Here is a 22,517-nt window from a genome sequence, read left to right as displayed (position 1 = left end):
CAAAAATCATAGTGAGTTAATAATTTGTTTAAAAAATTTACACACTATAAGACCTTCTTAATCCAAATGAACACATTAATGGATCACTATCATATATAAAGGTTTATATAATCTGTTGTATTTTATGAGCTTAAGTGGTGTCCAAAGTTTCTGTGTTTTTTGGATCTCTTTAATTGTTTTTTAGACTATGAACTATCAAAATATATTTTAAATAAGTCTATATTTTTTAATGTTTCATCCTAAAACAAAGCACTTTAAAACGAAGCTACTGATATCAGGAAATAACCTGTGAATCAGATTGCTACGCTGGCGAAATTAAAGGTTGCATGACCAAAGATTTCCAGTATTTTAAAACAGCTTCAAGATAAAGGCTAAAGTATTGCATCAGAACAAAAAATACAAAGAAAGAAAGAAAAGAAAATTTTGTATGAGACATTTTATTGGCATTGATGTGTTGTTTTACAGCCATCGCGTGCACCAACTTAATCAAATTAAGAGAAACACAATCATAAAATAAATATGAGGTTCTTTTAAAACACTATTTCCAAGTTTGTTTTGTTTTTCGAGATATTTGTAGAGAAAATACACACCTCAATTTATCAATAAACTTATGGATTTAAAGTGTCTGCACATTACTAGTGACTTTAGAGTACGACCTGATTATCCTACATACACATTTTTGTTAGTACTTTTAAAGAGCGCCTCAAACACAAGGCCTTCTTGTTTGCATTTTGAATACCCAAGAGTCATCTATTTGGCATAGCACATAGTAGCAAATAAAAAATAAAACAACCAAAGACTTGCTGTCTTCAGTTGCAATGTGAAAACATTACAGGCTAACATTGGACACTCCATTTATACATTGTGTATTTTAAACCTAACAGGCTCCAGGAAGTCGGCCTCTACCCTCTATTTCAGGACCTTTTCCCCCCTGTTGGGGGTAAGTTGGGGGGATGTTTGTGGTAATAGTCTGGTGGGGTGGGATTGGGGCTTGTATTCATCCCTGTAGGGACATAATACATGCTCTCCAGGTAGCTGTGGTCCACTGAGGGATGATTCTGAGGCTCGGGCTTTGAACCCTGACCAGAGGGATTTCTGTAGCCGACCCCGGAGCCGCTTGGGTGCATTGTTGCTGCAGCTGATGCTTCGGGGTACCGGGGTGGCTGGGGCTGGGCTGGGGGAGCAGGAGCTGCATAGGGCATGTACTGTGGAGCAGGGGCGTACATGCTGGGGTTAGGGAGGGGTGGGTAGGGGGCTGCGGAGGGCGGATACAGGCCTGAATGTGATATTGTTTGCTGTGGGATGAGCACTTCCACATATTGGCCAGTCTCTGGGTCAAACAGCATCTTCCTCAGAGGCTGAACAGGCACCTCAATATAAAAGTACTTCCCTGTTTCAGGATCCAGGAGCACTCTGCGAGGCGTCTGCCCATAGCTGCTTTCTGAGTACAAACTGGAGCTGTCACCCCCGTATTCAGAGCCATAGGAAGGCCCTGCCATGCTTTGAGTGCCACATAGAAACTGAGGATCCATAGAGGGAAGGCCAGGGGAGTGGTTGTGGCTGGGATCGCTGTAAGGAGCCCCAGTTATCAGCCCCGGTGGCTGCTGGTGGGGGGATCTGTGCACAGGAGGCCGTCGAGGGTCAATGTGCTGGGGTGGGGGCAACGAGCGGTCCACAGAGCAGGCCTGCATGAGTGAGGGGTGAGGAGCGCAAGGAGCAGGCTGGTGGAGAGGCTGGTATATTGTTGGCTGCTGGCTTGGACCAAAAGGGTTTGATTTGGGAGAGCCTGGCTGGTAGCTCATTGGCTGAGCATCGGGTCTGCACTGGTGGGGCCGAAGAGGAGGCTGTGCCACTGCGTATGGTAGAGCCTGGCCCGGAGAATGCGTGGGGGCCGGTGGGGTGAGGTTATGGGGACTTCGGTGATGGTGAGGAGGGTGGAGACCAATGTGAGTGGGGCAACCAGCTGTGCAGGGGCAGGCAGGAGGACGGGAGGAGGGTTGAAAGCGATTTGATCTCAAGGGTGTCAAATCCGGGAGCGTCAGTGGACTGAAGCTCTCTCGTTCATCATAGCTTGGAGGGTCATCAGAGGCATAAAAATGCAGGTCGTCGGTCCTCTGTGAGCGCTCACTGGAGAGAGATCTGTGGCATGGCTGGTGCGTATATCTTGGCAGTTGTGTTGTGGAAACAGCAGTGGGCTGTGTTGTATTGTTTGAAGTCAGTGGCACAGTTTGTTGTTGATGAAGGTTTGCTGCCCTGGGATACTGCAGCTGGCTGTCGCGATCCATAACAGCCGGCTGGCTTGGCTGGCTTGGCTTGCTGACTCCTGCTGAGGCGGGTGCGGTAGTTTGGCTTGCAATCGGGTCAGAAACCGAACCTGCAGCTGAGGTTACACTTGAGCTGGTGGCTGATGTTGGAACTGAGGTTAAAGCTTTTTGTGCACATCTGGCAGTCTGAGGAGAGGCAGCTGGTTGCTGCATCTGCCCTCTGTCACAAGTAGCCTCTGAGTCTGGAGGTTCTGCTGACTGGTTTGAGAGACTGGAGCTGGCAGTTGAAGTTGTTTTGCTGGGCGGAGGTTTGAGGCTGGACACCGCTGACACGGCTAGTTTTCTTGAATAATTAGATGTTGCTGTGGAGTCAGTGGAAATCTTCCTGTAGATTGTTGGCGAGCTCACTACAATCGTCTGAGTCCTCTCGTCACTTTGTGACTTTGCAGTCGATGTTGCTGCCGACGATCTATGTGCTTCATTTGATGTCACACCAAAATCTGCAGGTTTAAATTTGCAGTTCGGCTTTGGAGGCACGACTGGCTTTTGGGAATTTTTAGCTATGGATTTAACTTCAATGATTTGAGGCCTGCTGTTTCCACTAGAGTTTCCAGTAGAGCTTCCAGTAGAGCTTGTGGGAATGTCTTTTTTCTGTGGTTCTTTAGACATTGATTTCACCTGAATCGGCTGTGGTTTGAATCTCCTTATTGCAGGTGACCGCGGGGGGAAAGTGGGATCTAATCTCTTCACAGCTTCAAAATCTGACACGTCCCTCTGCTTGGTAGGGAGTGGGTCTTGTTCCTGAGAAAAACTCCTTAGTTTTGCAGTGTCTTTTTCTGCAGGATTTATGCTACCTCCCTCGTCTTCCCTGGTTTTTGTGGTTGCATCTGTGCTGTCAGACACTGCTGAGGGGACGGAAGTGGTAGATGAGGAGGAGAATGTCCTCTCTCTATGAGACTCATTCCAACCTCCGTCAGAAGGAGCAACGGTCTGAAGGGGGATCTCCAGAGAGTTCACATGCTTGCGGGGAACTCCTTTAACTCCAGATACATTCTGGCTGTCACCCACAACTGCTCCAATGTCAGCTTGGTAGCCTTTCTCCTTTAATAACATGGACACAGAGTGGCCACTAGTAGCAGGGGCACTACCAGGGGTAGTGGGCTTAGGTGAAATTGAAGCAGGCCTTGCTAGGATTGGGGTTTGGATCTCCATCTCCTGGGCGGGAGATGCAGATGTCCTGGTCTTGCTCGGTCCTTCCCTGATTAACACTACAGCAGTGGACACCTCTCTTTCCTTACTGGGCATTTTAGGGAGGTTTCCAAGCATGTGATGCTTCCTGTCTGTTCTTACAGCAGCAGGTTTATCCTCACTGTCTGGAACTTTGTGGATTTCTGGCAGCGTCTCTCGTGGTTCTGCTGTAATGTTTACACCAGGCTCACATGGTCTGGATATTTCAGTATCTGACGCTGTGTTGTTTGGTGCATTCAAAGACTGCAATTCTCTGCTCACATCGGTGATGGGCTTTGAAAAAACCTGGGATTTGTCACCTAGGTTCTCTGAGTCTTTTTTGACACGCGATGTTTTATTCTTGTCTTCTTTCAAGCAAACAGCTTTGTATTCTATTTGGATTGGCTGTGGACCAGACAGAGGCTTTCCTTTGCTGTGAGGTGGTGGAGATGGGGTTAACATTTTTGAGTCTTTTGCCTCCTCCTTCTCTTCCTCCGTCCTCTCCGCCATGAACTCCTCTGCTCTTTCCTCCCTCCTCTCCTCCCTCCTTATCCCTTGTCTTAAATCCATCTCCTCTGCTGCTATGGCTTCTTCTTTATGTTTTTCATCAGCAGTTTCTACACTTTCTTCAGCACTAGATGCTTTAAAGGACAGATTATAAGTATTCTTCACGAGCCGCCTCACATCTCTAACTTTGTGAAGCGGGCCTTTTGCTTTATTGTTCTCGTCTCCGTCTTCTTCTTCTGTTTTCTCATCCATGTTTTGTCTAAAAAATATATCTGGTGAAGTACTCTCAGATTTGCTTTCTGCTTCAGGTGTAAGACACACATTTAAAGAGGCTTTCTTTTTCCCCACAGCTTTCAGTTTGATCTCTTGCGTTTTAGACATGAAGGCGCCGTTGTCACCCTGTTGCAACTGTTTCGGTTCCTCCCGGCTTTCACACACGCCCCCTCTCATTGTTGGTCTGAACTGTGCGCTGTGGGCTGCATCGGCAGAAGGAGTTTCTGTGGCATTTGCTGAGTCGTCACCCTCCCTTTTGTATGTTTTGCTGTAGTCTGCTTGTTGTTCTCCACTTCTGCGCTGCTTACTATCGAATGGCACCTTCAGTTCTGATCGCATTTCAGATCGCGACAGCACTGCATTCCTGCTTTGAGAATCGGCCTCTTCACTGTCAGTAAGGGAAAAGGTAACACTCCTGCAGCTGCTGGATGAGCTCGGCCTGTTACTAGGTCTCACACCAAAGCTTCTGGGTGGTTTAGCTTCATCCTTGGCGCTTGGTTCCCCTCTCATGGGAATACTCTCCGATGAAAGGCTATAATCCGATTGAAAACTGGAACTTAGGTCATGTATGTCTGGTCTTGGTGATTCTTTAAGTGGTGCCACTTGACTCTCAGCTGGTGGACTGCTCTTCTCAAATGTGGGGCTCAATCCTTCGCCTGCTTGTTCATCAGGTTGTTTATCAGCACTTTGCATCTTTTTGGACAACACATTCTTGATCAGGCAAGAAGCCATCTGAGTTTTCGTGCATGTTTCATCCATAGAAGCAGATTTCTGGAGTTGGGATTTTCTGACATTGGGAAGATGGGGCTCAGGGCTGTGGTCAGAGGGGTAGTGCTCGTGCATTGCTGCTGGTGTACTCTGTTGCCTCACAAACGTCCCTCTCGATTGACTTGCCTGGGAGTAGCTTTCCACCATGCTTGCTAGCCCAGGACTGCTATTTCCACTGCTTCCGTCTTGCTTCCCATCAGCATCATTCCTCTTTTTCAGCTGGATCTGTCTCTTTGGGACTCCTCTCCTCAGCTTCCTGGAGTCCTCCCTTTCCACAGCCACATCTACGCATTCAAAGCTGCCCAGTTCATAGCGCCTAGATGGATCTAAGCCATCTGAGAAGTATGCAGATGGTTGCTGGGAGGAGAGTTCATCATGGTCCAACTTTGGCACAGAACCTCTGAAGTCAGCATAGGCTTGCCAGGCAGTGCCGATCCCTGCCGGGCTCTCCTGGGTAGATGGCTGGGAGATGTTTGCGGATGAGTGGTGGCTTGAGTTGTACATGTCAAGGTAATCTATATCAGGGCTTGACAGGCTGCGGAAAGCCACATCTGTAAACCACTTCACCTCATCGTCTGCCTCATCAAGTTCACTCCCCATGCTGGAGCTGGAACTTCGGCCGGGCCTGTATGAGGCCGCATGTCTGGGAGCACTGCTCTTTGTTCGGGGTGCAGGAGGTTGGGGTCGTCTGCTGGCAGCACAACCCCTGGTGGCTTGTTGTGAAGCGAGTCTATGAACACTCTGTTGTTGCTGTAGCTGTCTTGTGGCAGACGAGCTCTCCGAATAGGAATGCGCTGTTGGCAACCCTTGTCGGGTCTCTCTGCTTGTGGGAGCTGCACCGCGACTCGCAGGTCCTTTTCTATTCCTGGCACTGAATGACAGCTCAACCTGTTCCCCTCTGTAACTGGTGTCCCCCTGCGACCCCTCCTCTTCCGTTTCAGGAACCTGCTCCTCCCTCTTCCTATTTCTTTCCATCTCCCTATCCTTTTGCCTCTCTCTGCCTCTCTGCCTCTCCTGCTCCAGTGGCATTCCCCTTTCCATTCCCAATTGCCTTCCTGGGCTGACCCAGTGGGCCTGGCTATTATTGTCGGGGCTTTCCCTATTTGTCACCGCCTTCTTTAAATTGCCTCTAGGTGAGGATGCGCCAACATGAGTGGGACTGCGGCTTCTGTTCTGCCACTGTCTGTATGGTTTCTCAGGAGCGATGATGTGGACAGGTGTAAACCTGGTGAGTGGCGGAGAGGGGGTCCGCCTTCTGTTTGCATGATGGGACATGTCCTCTGTGAACCTCTCTCTGTTTTCAGGCCTAACTTTGGTTAACAGCTGTCCTCCCGAGGTCTCAGATGTAGATTTTAAAGAGCTGCTACTGTCAGAAGTTGGGGAATGAGCAGCAAACAGAGGCTGCGCAGGTGAATTTGATTTAACCCCGTGAACAGGTGAGAGGTTTGGACTTCTCTTCTTGGGAACTAGAAGATTAGGAGAAGGACAGTTGATTTCAGAAGGGAGATTATTATCAGTGTCTTCTCTCTGAAAAAAGAGGGGATGAATATCTGTTTTTTCCTGAGGGGAAGAAGCTGCGCCTGATTTATCCTTTATATTTACTTCCTCTGGTGTTTCTTCTCTCTCTTCCCTTTGCAGTTTTAGAGGGCAATCTAACTTTCCCTCTGGTAAAATAGGTAAAGGAGGTAAAGGCAGAGGAGCTGGTGAACTGCCTTTGATTTCAGCAACCAAAGGTGGAGATTTGTCCCTTGTTACTGTCTCAAATGAGGGTGGCACACTCTCTTTTCTCAAATATGTGGGAGACTGTGTTTCTGCGATAACTGCTGAAGAAGAGTCCCTATCACTCAAAAGGGTATTTAATCCAAGGGGAGGGTTGCAGTCTGCAGAGAGGGTTGCTGGTGATAGCTGACACCTGTGCGGAGAGGCAGCAGGTGATGGATCTCTACTTTTGTGCTGAGGTGAAGGACTTTGAAATCTTGGTTCAGGTGAGGGAGTTTGATGATTTGGCTGAGGTGAAGGTGTTTGGTGCTTGGGATGATGTAGCAGAGTTTTTTCAGTCTCTGGGGCAGAGCTTGTGAAGCAGCCAATGGACTCTGCTATATCGTCTCTGCTTGTGGTGAGGCTCCTTTCTTCAGAGGGGATGGGTGTATTATCTGGCTCTGGGACGGGGAGATGAGAGAGTTCAGGAAATGGGGGACTGCTCCTGTCCTCGGGTTGAACAACAGAGTAAGAAATTCCTGTGATGTGAGGGGAGGAAGTGAGGCTTCTTGATGGGGATGTGTCGAAGAGAGGCTCCAGCAGAGGAGAAGCTGATACAGGTTGCTCTTTCCTGCCAACCTCAGGAGAGGATGCTGTAATCCTGATTTCAGGTGAGGGAGAAGTATATCTGTGCTTGATGGGAGAGCAGCTGTCTCTAAAAGCAGGTGAGGGAGATAAACTATAACTTACCACAGGGGAAGTCGCCTGTCTTATTTCTGGTGAGCGTTCAGGAGAGGGAGTTGTTGACCCAGGTCTGGTCAGAGAGGCAGCGCTGAGCAAGCCAGGTGAGGGAGCTGTGTTTCTGAAATCAGGTGAGACCGAACCCTCCACAAGTTCAGGGGATGATGCTTTTGAAATGACAGGTGAGGGAGGGGTGTATTGTGGGCCAGGAGTGGAAACAGAACTGCCTGCTTCCACTGATAACCTTTGGCTTTCAGGAGTAGCTGCTGTTTCTCTTTCTGCAGTAGAGGGACCTGATGTGCGGGGAGAATCTTTTATCTCAGGCGTAGAGCCTCTGCTGAAGAGATCAGGTAAAGAGATCCTCCCTCTTAGGTCAGGGAAAGGAGATGAAGCCTGAGTGTCAGAGGAGGAGGACCTATGACTAAGCTCAGGGGAGTCCGGTGTTTCTCTTAAATTAGATAATAAATCTGTGGGTGAAGGTGAAGGGGATAAATGAGAGGTTCTTAATTCAAAGGCTGATTCTGTAAAATCCTGAGAAAAGTCTTTGGATGGGAGCTCAGCTGGACTGCTGTTTTGATTTAAGTTAGCAGCTTTTGGCTCAGGTGTGTCTTGTGCTACTCCAAACTCAGGTAAAAAATGAGGGTTCACCGATTCACAGCACGACTGGCTGATACAGTTTCTGGGTTCAAGAGAGGGACTTGGAGTTAGAGACTGATGTGACGGGCTGCTGTTGCTGTCTTTGAATGAAGGAGTTGTTCTTATTGGTTCAGGTTCTGAAAGCGTTTGTTTTGGATCAGGTGAGGACGATGAAGGCCTTTTTTCAGCTGAGGAGGAGGACAAAGATGATAGTCTTCTCTCTGGACTGAAGATACAGGGGCTGTTATGTTCAGGAGAAGGTGTCCTCTCACCAGTGCTGGGATTTTGGAAAGAAGGGCTTGCTGTGCTAAGCTGAGGTGCTGGTGATTGCCTTCTTGGTTGTGAATTTGCACTGCTGTCCTCAGAAACTTCTGGATGACTAGAGCTCAGCCCTTTGGCCTCCAGAAGCCTCTGCAGTGGAGGACTGTAAAGCTTGTCTCTCGAATCTTCAAAGCCTTCCTCGCCTTCACTGGAGCCCTGTGCTGTGTGGTAAGAGCCAGAGGAATCGTTCAGCTCGTCCAACAGAGGTGACGCAGCAGCCGTCCCATCCACCTCCCTCTGGGAAGGGACAAAGGGCCGTACAGCGGGGCTGCTTGAGAGAGACGCCGACTCACAGTCGTCTCCGAAAATGTCACACAGGCAAGTGGTCTCGGAGATGGCGCTGCGCTGAGAAGGGATGTTGATAATGTCGAATATTTCAACGTGGTTGGGGGTGCCGTCACGATGGCAAAGGGAAAAGGTGCGGGGGGCACTACGCAGGAAGGAGTAGCTGTCCCCCTGGAGAGTCCAGCTGTCCATTGCTAGTCCACAAGCTCCAAATTCTCACTGTGGCCAGTCCAGTCTGCTCCTCTTGCCTGTTCTGGGCTCCGTTCCTGGACTAGAAATAAGATACAGTCATCTGCACATTGTGTAGCTCATTCATTTGTAGCACCAGTAATAGCTGATAAATATCTGTGAGAGGCAAAAGTATAGAAATTACAAATGTAGAACCTAGAATTGGATTGATTCCTTTTACTTAACTTCCCTAGAGTGAAATTATCTTTCGGTGCCCTAATGTTCTAATAATAACTCCATCTACAATACCTTTGTTATGTAACTTGTAATTAAACCAATACAGCAAGCTATATGAACATTTATTTTGACTCCAGATCTTTTTGTGCTACAGACTCAAAATCTCACAAGAAGAGATTTTGAATCTCACAAAGAGATTATCCTAGATACATAGAGTAACAATATTTAAATTAACTTTCACCAACACATATCCCTTATCCAAACTTTAGAAAAAACTCTCTCCTTGTGCAAGTAGACAGAGAAAGGCTGATACTCTACCTTTAGCCACTGATGAAGACTTCCCAGGGACATTGAATTCTTCTTTGTTGTGGTATCCGTCCCAAATCGGACAAACTACCCGTTCAATCCACAAAACACCCCAAGCTGACAAAACCTCTCTTCATAAGCTGAATCCAGGACTGAGAAGATCCGTCCAGCTCTGTCTGCCGGTGGCCCACTGACAGCACAGTGTCAGAGGCACTGCCATGTATCAGACTTGAATAGAAAAAGCAAAGAGGGGCATCTAACTCAGACATATTACATCTCCTGGACTGTATTTCTGCCCCTCCCTTTTGCACTGGCAACAGGGAAAGTGCTTACTGTATCTAATGTGGATCTCTTTTCTTTTGCAGACTGGGGTTTGGTTGGGCACAGACTTTCCTGTGTGAGCTGGGATGGGGTGCGGCACAGGGGTGGGTGGGTGTATAGTTAGCAGCAGGTGCTGATCCAGCCAGGACGGATGAGTGCGCCTGGAATCTGACACTTATAGCCAGCTCAGTCACAGGGCTCCTCTATATATAGACCAATACTATCGGGGCCAGATAGGCATAGTCATTTCACTGTGTGCTGGAGGAGAAAAAAAAGGGAAAAGTGGAATTTGAAGTACAGCACACACATTGTCCAGGTGTTAAATACATGCAACTTAACTTGCACCTTTGCTTATCTGTGTGTATCTGGGGAAAAGGTCAAAGTTTAGCACAGATTATCCAGTTTTGGTAATAACTCACATGCAGACCTCTGCTGAATTGCATTTTTGCGGCATGCAACAATTAAAGGTCTTAAACTTTCTACATCCTGCTGTTTTCCCCTAATAATATTGTTAAATATTAAGAGCCATGGTCTTTGTAGCCTATGAACATCCTTAGCTTTAATTAAACATTCATGAGTGCCCATCAATTAAATGCATGTAAAGTGTTAAGCCAAACCTACCAAACAAAAAGGGTCATGTCATTTTACTGTTCTTATTACTGTTGCTACAACTGTATTGCCCAATGAGTCTCAGGTTGCCTAAACATGTTGGTTGGTAGTGAGTGTGGATAAGCCCTCTGTCCCATACCTAATACCTCATAAGATTATCATTCAATCTCAGTCATTAAGTCATCCGTAGGAAGTGGAAAATGTTTGAGCACACAGGACTGTGATTATGTTTGTACAGTGGAACGTTAATGACAGGTTTTGTGTATGGTATTGTAATTTCCACTAAGCCTATTCTATTGTATTAAGCGACACACATTGCTAAATTAAATTTTATGGTTGACTGTGGAATTTGGAGTCACTGACCTCTGTGGAGCTGTTTACTGTGGCTCTAATCACAAAATATAAATACAGATATATGCTTTTTTTCCAACAGTCATTGCGAAGATATCATGTGATTTTATGTGCAATGGGTTGCTGTAAAAAACAAACAAAACAAAACTGGGAATATCACTAGGGAAATGTGTAAAATATGGCTGTTCAGACCCATAAAGTATAAACCGCTGGACAGAAATGCATGCATACTTGCATCAATGCGTAAGGGTGCACTGGGTGTGAGATAAAGGGTAAAGGAGGGCTGATAAATTTGAACCTCTGCAGTTATGGCAGTGCAGCAGACTGGAGGAGGACTCAGAGGGAAAGAATGATGAGCACCTCGGCAATGGGGAGCTTTGGTCTACATCACTGATAGATTAGTCACGCCACACTGCTCAAGTCCAAAGACCTCACCCACCCTTGCCCTCATAAGTTGGGCATGAACAATAAGCTCCAGTTGTGCTCAGATGTTTACAGGCATTCATCACGGGCATGGATGTCGTGGGAATTTGGGTTTTTTAAAGATTTCTTTGAACTGTTCTTTTTCCAGGTTGGAATGATTGTACAAATTGCATCTTTAATGGCTTAAAAAACATGAATTTAGTGCACCAGTTTGAATATATTTTGGATTTCCTCTCATTTGCATGGGGTCAAAGCATACATGCTCAATTCACTAATATTTGGTTAATTGTCCAGTATCAAGTTGCACCTCCATTAGATGCTTTTGGTAGCTATCAACAAGCTTTTGGCATAATTGTGCCTGGATATTTGACCACTCTTCTCAGCATGTTTGGTATACTTCATCTAAATCGGTTAGTTAACTGGCAAAGACTCTGCTTTCAAGCTTATTCCACAACCTGTCAATAGGGTTGCAATCAGGGCTTTGGGAAGGCCATTCCAGAAGCTCTAATCAGCCTGTTTATCCATTTGATGTGTGTTTGTTATCACTGTCCTGTTACAACACCCAGTTGTTTTCAGGTTTCAACCATCCAGCTGTTGATTTAAGGTGGAGTTAAAGAATTTAGAGGCAGTCCTCCTCCTTCATTAATCTAACCATTTTGTGTAATATACCAGCCCGTGGCAGCAAAATAGCCCCAGAGCATGATGCTAACACTACCATGCTTGACAGCTGGTACAGTGTTCTTAGATTGAAAGCCTCACCTTAACTCATCCAAACATACCCCTTCTCACTGTGGCCCAGTAGCTCATTATCTTTCTCGCCTGACCATAAAACTTTCCTTCAGAAGGATTTGACTTGTCCATGAGAGCAAACGTCAGTCAAGCTTGAAGGTGTCATTTTTGGAGGAAGGGCCTTTTTCTTGGTGGGTACCCTCTCATTACACGAAAATTCAAAATAAATATAAAATTTAAGCACCCAAATCTTGTGTTTTTTTTTTTTAAGTATTTAAAGATGCTTTCTGTACAATATTCCACCCCTAAAAAAGAATAACTCAAAGAAATCATTAAAAGCCCAAAATTACCATGATATTCATGCCCAAATTGAGTGCATGTAAACTTCTGACCTCAACTGTACATGCATAAAAAAAAACTAGAACCTTGCACAGAGCTTGGTACGGAGGTTGATGTTCAGTGTTCACATGCAGAGCAAATGCCAAATGCTGTCTGCTCACAGCACTCCCTTGTGTGTGAAGATAAACACGAATTACTTAAAAAAATCATTACAGGTAGGATACTTTTGCTGCTGGTGTTCTAACTGAGGGATATGATGTTAAACAAGGCTCTAGTCTCATGATGGGCTATTTAAGTGCCAGTATTTATGACAAACAGAAAGAATATAAACATATATATCACATTTCAAATCTATCTTTTTTGAACTGACCTAGTTGCTCTTTTAGGATGTGATTAACTTTGCACAGGCAGGGGCAACAGTAGCCACACTTCCAGCCCTCTCTCTCATTATTATTTGTTTTAATTATAACTGATTTATTAAAGCTTCGCCAGAACTAAATGACACTAAAGGTTGAGACATAATATTTAAAAGGTGATATGATAAATTTTCTACAAATAAACTCAGAAACTAAAATTGGGTTAACTATTTAGATTTGTTAATATAGATCTAAATAATAATATAGTATGCCGTGCTAACCACTTAACCTATGAACAGCATACAAGTATTAAAGTCTTGTACCCTTGAAGTCGTGCTTGAATTAGTCTGTCGCAGAGACACTGACTTTTATTTTGAAACGATACGTTAGCGTAGGATGCGACGCAGGAAGATCCGCATTACGGTGCTGCCGAAGTGTTGTCATAACACAGAAGTGGCTAACGCTAATGTTTGCTAAGTAATTAGCACGGCAGGTGAGTGCATTTTTTTTATTTAAAAAATATCTGTCAAAATTCAGTTGAACCGCGACGTGTGTGTTGACTGTTAGGATAAGGCAAAATAGTGCAGACAAGCGGGTTGACATTCTCTCCTGAAATTATTTGGGCCTTGTCAGTTAGCAGATCGCTAACATCTACTAGTTAACTAGCTGCTAGCAATGACGAGCTTTTGTAGCCAGCTAGCGACTGCGATTCCGTTTGTTTATGTTAGCTGTGCAGCGGCTTGTGTTTTTTTTTTCTTAGTTAACATAATAATTAATTACGTAATAATTTATGGTACTTAAAAAGAGTAATTTTGAGTAAAAAATAACAACGTAGGAAACTTGTCATTAAAACGTTAAAAGAGAAGTCCGTTTGAGCCTTAATATTAGCTAGCTCCTTTACGGTAGGTGGACATGTTCTGTTGTCGGCTTACTAGCGGTGAGCTACGGCAAAGCGTTACCATTAAGTAAAGCTTTTCTATTTAAAAATTCTTAATTTCAGCATGCAGACATGTAATGTTTAATATCATCACTTGGTTGTTAAATTACAGTTACAGATGAGACGTAAATAGCAGGCCGCAGCATACATTGTGTGCTTGTTTGTGATGTTGTTAGGCCTTGCTAATGTTATCACGTAGGCCAAACTTTGAATCGGGGTAGGACCGAACAGCTGTTGGAGGTATTTTAAGACATTATTACTGATCGGGCATACTTGTTTTAGAGGCAGCTGTGAGATAGTAATGGTATTGTCAGTGTGAAATAAAAGTTGTTAATATCTCTGTCATTAAAAACCTGTAGTGTTTTATCCTAAATCTTGTGTTTACCTCTTAAAATGTCAGATTAAAAAAAAAAAATCTTTGTTCGGCTTATTTAATTACAAATGTTATTTGTTAAAACGTGCCTTTATAGAAATGCACATTTGTGTTCACTGAGAATCCCAAAGATTCTTTAGAACTTTTAAATAACTTAAAATTAATTTAACTTGGGGATTCCCAGTATGCAGCCATTCTCCAATTTTCTGTAAATGGTACTATTTATCGATGGTCATGGCAATTTGCACATTAAAGAACATGAAACTGACCTCAGGTAATTGTGCCAGTTTTGTAAGTATGCAAATGCTTTGTTATAAGGCTGGGGAACCCTGTAGTCAGTCTTAAGAGACTGAAGAAGAGACGTGGATGAGTGACAAAACATTTCTCTCATTGAAGATGCAACTTCCAGATGATATGCAGTGCTGTGCAAGAGCTACCCCTCATTCCATTAGAATCATGTCATTTTTTTTTTCAATTAGTCTAGTTCTCCAAGTTTTCTAAAGGGCATCTTTTACACTCATTTTTACATTTCTTTTTGTTGTTGTTGTTGTTGTTAGCTAACAGTGACCTACGAATGACTCGAGTGTAAAAAGGCACCAACAGAATCAGTATCAACAAGGTTTTTTCAGTGTTGTATCTCCACACGAGTGAAAATTTGGCAATGAACCAATTTAGGATTGCATCTTTAAGCACTTTGTTAGTAGGAGCTTGTTGCAGAAACACATAAGTTGTTGAATCAAAGTTAGATTTTTTTTTTTGGGTTCAAATCATGGTTGGTATTTACAGAGTAGGTAGGGTGAGAATTTCAACTGTCTGTAAAACATGGTGGAGGCTATCTGGGTTTGCATTTCACCCAGTGGTGTTGGAGATCATGTCAAAATTGCTGGAATTTGAACCACCGTGAAATAACATGCGATTGGAAGAACTTAATTTTTCACCATGACAATGATCCCAAACACACTGCCAGTACAGTAAAAGCACACCTAGATAGAGAATACCAACATCCAAAGAAGAACTTTAAATATTCCTTCAAGAAGCCTGGAGAACTATTCCTGGAGACCACACAGAATAAATTACAAGAAAGCTGCTTAAGAGAGTTCAGGCTGTTTTATTATAAGTAGGCATATCAAATATTTCGTGTAAAATGTAAACAAATGATTGGTGGCTCAATACTGCATGCTACTGTATCATCACTACAGTTTCAAAAGCCTTTAAAATAAATATCAAAACATTTAGTTAATAACATATTTCTGTTTTTCTAGGTGTTATTGTTATTGTGTGTGCGGGTTCCAGCCTGAACCATGGAACAGTGTGCATGTGTGGAGCGGGAGCTGGAGAAGGTGCTCCATCGCTTTGTAATGTACGGCCACCAGTCTGAGGAGAGGCTAGATGAACTCCTGCGCAGCGTCTGTGAGATACGAGGACAGCTAGTTGCTTTTGGTAAGATCATGTATCAATGATTGAAATTGTATGGAAGGTTCGTGGTCTCTCTGTGCTCCATCTTCTCTGGTTTGGCACATTAAACCTTTACCTTTTTTCTCCAACAGGAGTACAAGATGCAGATTTATCGGTCCTATCACAGACTATGGCGCAGTGTTGTAAAAATATCAAAGAAACAGTGCAGATGCTAGCCTCTCGACACAAGGACATCCACGGCAGTGTGTCTAAAGTTGGCAAAGCCATCGACAGGGTGAGGAACGGCTACAGGTTTCTCTTCAACTTTCCTTGAAAATGTTTTAGAACATGTACGTCACCTCTGGCATGCTTTTCTGTAGAATTTCGATGCAGAGATCAGTGCTGTTGTGGCAGAGACCGTGTGGGACTCCCCAGAGAGACAGAAATACCTGAGTGAATCCATTGTGGAACACCTTTACAGACAAGGGATGCTTAGTGTAGCAGAAGACCTTTGTCAGGTAAAGAGCTGAAACCTCCAACCTTTATTTTTTATTTATCTATTTATTGCAAAATATTTGCCTGAATATCTTTGATGTGATTCTTTATGAAATGCTGATGAGTGAAGAAATAGTTTTGGCTGAAATGTTGTGTTAATGCTGTTTTTGTGAAGATAAGTCTTAGAAATTCTTAAAAGTAGTTTTATTTTCTAGGAGTCTGGTGTAGTTATAGACATGAGCATGAAGCAGCCTTTCCTGGAGCTAAACAGGATCCTTGAAGCTCTGAGGATGCAGGACCTTAGGCCAGCACTAGAGTATGTGGTCTTTCTGTATCTATTGTTTTAATTATCTGCTTCCTTCTAACACAACTGATAAATCTTTAGTTGAGGAGTGTTTACGTTCAGTAGCTGAGTGTTTCTTCCGTGTCTTTGCAGGTGGGCTGTGACGAATCGGCAGCGTCTTCTGGACCTGAACAGCAGTTTAGAGTTCAAGTTGCACCGCTTGTACTTCATCAGCTTGCTCAGTGGAGGAATCAGCAACCAAATGGAGGCCTTGCAGTATGCCAGGCACTTCCAGCCCTTTGCTTCACAGCACCAGAGAGGTAAGCATTATAGTATCTCCATGTAACAAGAATTTAGATATTTTCTTTTTCTTTTTGTGTGTGTGTATTTTCACCACTTTTATTTATTCATTTTTGCAGACATCCAGATTCTGATGGGCAGCTTGGTGTACCTGCGTCATGGCATTGAAAACTCACCGTACCGCAGCTTGCTGGAGACAAATCAGTGGGCTGAGATCTGCAACATCTTCACCCGGGACGCCTGCGCTTTGCTGGGCCTCTCTGTAGAATCGCCACTAAGTGTTAGGTTAGGAAAAACATGAACAGTGAACTAGATCACCTGTCATCAAGTTTAACACTGGAAGTGGAACAGTTTTTAGTAATTATTAGACATTTGTCATCTTTATGCTGTCTTATCAACAATGCCATATCTGTTTCTCTGCAGTTTTGCATCTGGATGTATGGCCTTGCCTGTGCTGATGAACATCAAACAGGTGATAGAGCAGAGACAGTGCAGTGGAGTGTGGACACACAAAGACGAGCTGCCTGTAAGTCCTTTTAGAGTTTTTAAAATGCAGTTATCCCTCCTCAGAATAATTTCTGAGCCGTTAGCTCACTCGTGTCCTGTCTGTACCTGACAGATTGAAATTGACCTCGGGAAGAAGTGCTGGTACCACTCTGTGTTTGCCTGCCCAATTCTTCGACAGCAAACGTCAGAGAGCAATCCTCCCATGAAGCTCATCTGTGGACACGTCATCTCCAGAGATGCTCTCAACAAACTAACCAATGCTGGGAAGTAAGTCAGCAAAAAAGGAATTTATCTATTTTGGAAGTTGGTGTTGGTTTGAAAGCACTTTTACTATTTTCCAGGATCAAAATGTTCAGTTTTACTAGTCACCCAGATGCAAAGAAATGAAGACTTATAAGTTACATGCTGAGTCTGATGTTGACTGTAATTTCAGTCACTGCTTTCCCAAAAGATTTATTCCTGAACAAAATTGTAATTGCAGTTAGAAAATAAAATGCAAGTGGTTCACTGAAAGGTACAAATGTAGGATAAAAGAATTCAAAGATGGTAACACCTTGACTCTTGTCCTCCTCAGGTTGAAATGCCCGTACTGCCCCATGGAGCAGAATCCGTCACACGCCAAGCAGATCTACTTTTGATACGCTACTCTCTCCTCATCAAGGATGAAGTTGCCTGGAGCTGTTTGCGTCTTCAGGACCTTTTGCTCTGACCCTTTTCCTCTGTCCCTGGCCTTCTGGCCTGTTATGGTAAGCATTAAGGTTTTTTTCCCCAGTGCTCCTCTGGACTGCCTTGGGCATCCCGTCACCCACCTCGGACCCTCTAACTTTGCATAATATAAGGAGTCCAGAAAGGGATGGTCCATTGACAAACCTGTAGTAGAGTGAGGAGTCAGTCGGTAATGGGAACATCCTCACGAAGCAGCACCTATGAGAAAGGATCATCTATTGGAAGTCATTTGCAAATACCTGCAGAGTTATACGCTTATCTTTTTCAAGTATGTAATACTTGCTAGTGTTTGCTTTCTTGGCTTTATCAACTTAATTTGAGTTTGATGACTGCTTTTTTTTTTTTTTTTCTTTTTATTTTGTTGGACAAAAGCAGAATGATAATGAATGGGTGTAGAGTGTGGGTACATGGTGTAGATAAGCAGTTTCTGATTTCAGGTTGGTAATAAACTTCCGTTATACATGAAAGCAACACGCTGAGTTACAAACTATTGAAGGTGTATTATTTGCTGGTGAGGGGAAACTGAAGGTCTCTCTCGAGCCGAACTCTGATTGTGATCCATTAGTCCTCCATAGTGTAATAAAGTCCTCACGTAGCTTAAAACTCACTGTCAGCTGATGCATCTGTTCAGATCAGATTATCCATCGACGGTGGGAACAGCTTTTCTTTTGTGTATGACCACACCAGCAAAACTTTCCTCATTATAGAAGCCATTTGTCTTGTTCTATGTATGTATTTAACAAATACTGAAAAAGCAAACAAAAAAAATATATATATATATATCTATATATACTACTGTGAAATGTGTTTTGTTCCTGTTTTCTTTTGTTTTGTTTTTTTAATCACAATCACTGCAGTGGCTTGTGTAAAATAGTAAACAGAAGAGCAACAGGCACATTTAACACTACTACTGCGTAACTTTGAGATCTGACGGCTCCACAGTTCACATCACGGCTGCGCCATCGCTTTACTGTGCCCCCTTGTCGTATGTCCTGAGCTTGCACGCCATGTGATTTGGAGATGTAAATTGGTGTGATGGTAGCCGCATGGTCTGGCTTGCAGTGACTGTAGGCTTGTGGTTAAGCTTTACTTTTTGTGGATACAGAAGCCCTCTGGTCACTGTGGCTGTTGTTTAATATATAGAAAACGCCTCTGCTGCGTAGGGTTGGCTTTTATTTGAGATAGTCCGAATAAGTGACATTTAAAAAACCCCTACATTTCCTCAGGGCTCATTGTAACAGTTCATACCACACTTTGCATTTAGTATTAAAGTTGTACATTTATAAAAGGAGTCTTGAACAAAGATTATACATCTATAGATGCAGATTGCTTTGAAGGTTGTGGAACGTGTGTGTGCGTGCGTGCGTGCGTGCGTGCGTGTGTGTGTGTGGATATACAGTCAATTTCTGCAGTCTCACAACATCCAAGGCAGTGTTTACCATGTTTAGATGTTAATAGTGCAAGTTTCTAGTGATGTCACCTCGCACATTACCGAGGCTTTTTTTTTTCTCTCAGCAAGCACTGCACCAGCATTACTCAGCTTTAGGTTTGATTTTGAATCAGTTCGGCTTTGTGTGGAGTTTCCTCTCCGCTTTCCTCCTCTTTGGTTGACAATCATTCTCTGCTTCTTTGACTGTCCCTGCAGATAGACCCCTAGCGCTTCGTACTACATGTATTAACTTTTTTTTTTAAATTTTTTTTTAGCTGAATGTGTGTGTTTCCTGCTTTTGTGTTATGCGACTTTTATTGTAAATATTTATCCTCTAACATGTTTCATATACTTGCATCTGAAATTAAAATAAAAATTTATACTCCAGTTGGTTTATGGAGGCTTGTACTGGGACTTGGTGATGGACTGCTCCTACCACACGGGGAGGGATTTGTGTAGCTACCACTTGGTGGCACTAGTGTCAATCTAAATAGCGTTTATGTGTTTGAGAAAACAGATTTGTATTCCAGTTTCACAGCTAGAAATGTTATCTTCTGAAATAATTCACTAATATTTAACCAGCACATTAATTTATTAGATAAACTGTGGTGCTGCCTTGCAGCGCTGCAGTACTCCCACAGACTGACAGCATGTGAGAGGTAAGAATCTTTCCTCATCCCACTTCAGTAAATCAATCAGCCTCTCTGGAGCTGCACGGTTATATTAAGCCTTAGTTTATATAATGTTTTAAATGCCAAGGTAAGGGCCTGTGAGTCAGCTGCAGCTCGTATCTATTCAGATTATCACCCTGCATTATGGACTTACATGTGCTCTGCCTTTTTCTCACTTTTGTGTTTCCATTGCACATTTTTTTTTCACCTGGAAAACAGTCAGGTGTTAAACCTTCATTCCTGCCAACATTTTCTTGGCATTCAGTTCAGGCTTGTGCATTTGTTGGTTTCTACAGAGGCCCCCCCCACCACCACCAATCAGGGATCCTCCTATGTTTCCATCTGAGCTGACCTTCCACCTCTTTCCTGTCTGTACTGCAGGCGATGGTATGTGAGGGCTGGCTGAGGTAGAACAGGGAGGGCCTCAGGGAGAGGGTGAGATAAGGATCCAAGGATAAACCCCTAAAAGCCATATTAGTCCCAAAAGCCTGCACAACTCTGTCATAAAGCTCCTATTAGTGGGCTTTATTGGTATACTCTCTGTGGATTTTAAGCCCCTTCAAAGCAGGCAGGTCAAGTCCTTGAGCAAATACCATCAGTCACCCTTCTAACATTTTCTCAAGTGATTTCTAGCCGTTCAGTTTGGGCTACGCTGTATAGAAAAGGGTTATTGTAACACTTTTTTGCAGCCCAGATTTACAAAAAGGGATCTGAGCTGATTTTGCTCTTCTTCAGGAATAATTCACAAACAGAAAACAAATCTTTATACTGTACAGTTTTATTTCCAGTAAATAGATGTGAATCACAGTATGCGGAAAAGGTCAAATGAGAGCTGGTTTTTGAATGTTTATAATATCAATAATAACAATACCAGAGGACATATTTTCACTACGGGCATGCATTTGATGTTATGTGCTGGGTTTGTGCAACAAATCGCACCATATAAGCATGGCAATCATAAATGCATCTACCGATTGATTTTGTTAAAGTATGCATATTTAAGACGACAGTGCTCTTGAAGTACCATGGCAAATAAAAATTACAGTTATGTACAAAATACATATTTATATATAAACCTCATCTGTCTGGAAACTGAAGAAAGTAAGGTGAGTATTTCCAGTTTACTATGCACCGTTTTCTCTGCCTTGGCACCATTCTTCATAATTAACCCGAAGAAGCTGTTTGCTCCAAAGGTCCAGGTGAACCCTGAATTTATAGATAGTCTGCAAACACTGAAGAGGCTGTGAGATGTTAACTACTGTATAATCCAAGGGTCCCCAATCCCAGTCCACAAGGCCCAGTGTCCCTGCAGGTTTTAGATCTCACCCTGGGTCAACACACCTGAATCACATGATTAGTTCATTACCACACCTCTGGAGAACTTCGGTACATGTTGAGGAGGTAATTTATCCATGTAATCAGCTGTGATGGATCGAGGACACATCTAAAACCTGCAGGGCCCTCGTGGACTTGGATTGGAGACCCCTGGTATAATCGGTCAGGCTCAACCCAAATCAACACAAAGCAGTCACAATCATCATGTCAATTTTCTCATTTACAGGTTTATCAATAACAAGAAGTCTTAAGTTGGACCGTTTAGGTGCTTGGCTGTATTTTTTCTTTTTACAGCGTTAACGCAACAAGGATAGAGGAACCTCAATATCACTTGGCTCTGTGTGAGGTTGGGGGTCCAGCTTTAGCAGGAAAAGGGTTTTAATTAAACAAGGGTGGAGTGGAAGAGATGGAAGAAGGGTGAGCAGTCTGTGGAAGTCCTTCTGTACCATGAAAAGAAGAAAAAATCAAAGAAAAGCTAATTATGCTAAAAATAAATACTCTTCAGTAAGTCCAGGTTCACTTACTTAATTTGGGATAATAGATATAAAGTTTGATGTGATAATTAAAAAAATGTAGCACATTAAAGTTTGACCTATTTTTGTCTTTTTTATGGTCATCACTTGGAGTAGCGTATGATAGCGTATGATGCTTGTTTTTGGACTGAATGTTTGGTATCACATGTTTTTGGACTTACGGTTCAAGTCAAGAATTGGATTACACACAAAGTATAAAATCTGACTAATAATTTTACAGTTTTGACTTGTTAAATCAAAATTTTTAATCATTTATCCTTTATTTTGACACAAGTCTTTTAGTTTTTATTATTATTATTATTATTATCATCAGTAAATATTTGCTTGTTATCTCACAATTCTTTACAGCAACATCAATTCATTAGATTTTTTTTCCCTTGTCCTGGCAGATATGGTCTTCCATAGACACACTTTCCATTGCAAACAAGTAGGTCACAGTCAAATTTCCGATGATTCGATCCGCTCTATCCACGGCAGACCAGGGGAAGGTGTGTCCTCTTGTTTGTCACCTGCTCTCTCTTTCCTAAGCTCTGGCGCTTCTTTTTCCAAAGTGCCATCTCTGCTTCCTCCGCCTGCTCCTCCACCTTGTTGCTCTCTGCTTGCCCTCAGCTGCTGCGCTTCCCTTTCGAGCGCTTCGTTGCGGTGGTACATGTCTAAGTAGCTGGCCTGCAGCTCCTTCTGGTAGCGGATGACCTTGTCCTTTTCCATCTGCCACGTGTGCCTCTCTTCCTCGAAAGCCATGGCCTGGGCCTCGCTCTGGCGTCGCTCCAGCAGCAGTTCTGCGCGCAGACGCTCCTCTGTGGGGCCCCCGCACCCTCCTGCAGAGAAAGTGGTTCACATGGCTTCAGCTAGAGCCGTCAGGGGATGGGAGGGGGGGGGGCTATGATGAAAAACACTGTCTGATTTTAAATTCCTGCCCCGGTTACTCAAACGACCTGATTTTTGGGTTGACACATTGAAATGTCAGAACTGAA

General features: G+C 43.6%; 3 protein-coding genes across 4 annotated transcripts in view; 1 reads left to right on the top strand and 2 right to left on the bottom strand.

Annotated features, from left to right (window-relative positions):
* Nucleotides 1-431: 431 nt before the first annotated feature.
* Nucleotides 432-9,802, bottom strand: LOC146638563 (uncharacterized). Its single transcript, XM_085361829.1, has 2 exons — nt 9,444-9,802; nt 432-8,991 (listed from the first exon to the last, which is right to left on the bottom strand). Exon 2 carries the CDS (start codon nt 8,910-8,912, stop codon nt 915-917), a length of 7,998 nt encoding a protein of 2,665 aa, XP_085217955.1. The 5' UTR covers nt 8,913-8,991; nt 9,444-9,802; the 3' UTR covers nt 432-914.
* Nucleotides 9,803-12,983: 3,181 nt separating this feature from the next.
* On the top strand, nt 12,984-19,446 carry rmnd5b (required for meiotic nuclear division 5 homolog B). Its single transcript, XM_085369587.1, has 10 exons — nt 12,984-13,052; nt 15,132-15,309; nt 15,417-15,559; nt 15,645-15,782; nt 15,975-16,075; nt 16,196-16,362; nt 16,462-16,627; nt 16,766-16,868; nt 16,962-17,116; nt 17,424-19,446. The coding sequence occupies exons 2-10, from the start codon at nt 15,171-15,173 to the stop codon at nt 17,485-17,487; spliced, it is 1,176 nt and encodes a 391-aa protein (XP_085225713.1). The 5' UTR covers nt 12,984-13,052; nt 15,132-15,170; the 3' UTR covers nt 17,488-19,446.
* Nucleotides 19,447-21,854: 2,408 nt separating this feature from the next.
* n4bp3 (NEDD4 binding protein 3) overlaps nt 21,855-22,517 on the bottom strand; it is a 34,761-nt gene continuing 34,098 nt past the window's right edge. For both annotated transcript variants that reach the window (XM_085369568.1, XM_085369576.1), the window contains exon 10: nt 21,855-22,361. In XM_085369568.1, coding sequence (XP_085225694.1) covers nt 21,982-22,361 — 380 coding nt within the window. In that variant the 3' untranslated portion in view covers nt 21,855-21,981. The remainder of the gene's footprint in view (nt 22,362-22,517) is intronic.

The sequence above is a fragment of the Diplotaxodon limnothrissa genome, linkage group LG2 (genome assembly GCF_057381915.1).
Source record: "Diplotaxodon limnothrissa isolate DT_005_m linkage group LG2, D_limnothrissa_male_GT1.1, whole genome shotgun sequence".
Classification (NCBI taxonomy): Eukaryota; Metazoa; Chordata; class Actinopteri; order Cichliformes; family Cichlidae; genus Diplotaxodon; species Diplotaxodon limnothrissa.
The sequence above is the reverse complement of the archived record's forward strand: the minus strand, read 5'-3'. Positions and strand labels throughout refer to the sequence as shown.

Coding starts and splice junctions, on each gene's coding strand:
- LOC146638563 (XM_085361829.1), bottom strand. CDS start 8,912: ATGGACAGCTGGACTCTCCAGGGGGACAGCTACTCCTTCCTGCGTAGT.
- rmnd5b (XM_085369587.1), top strand. CDS start 15,171: ATGGAACAGTGTGCATGTGTGGAGCGGGAGCTGGAGAAGGTGCTCCAT. Junction 16,076..16,195: donor GACCTTAGGCCAGCACTAGA/GTATGTGGTCTT, acceptor GTGTCTTTGCAG/GTGGGCTGTGACGAATCGGC. Junction 17,117..17,423: donor AAACTAACCAATGCTGGGAA/GTAAGTCAGCAA, acceptor TGTCCTCCTCAG/GTTGAAATGCCCGTACTGCC.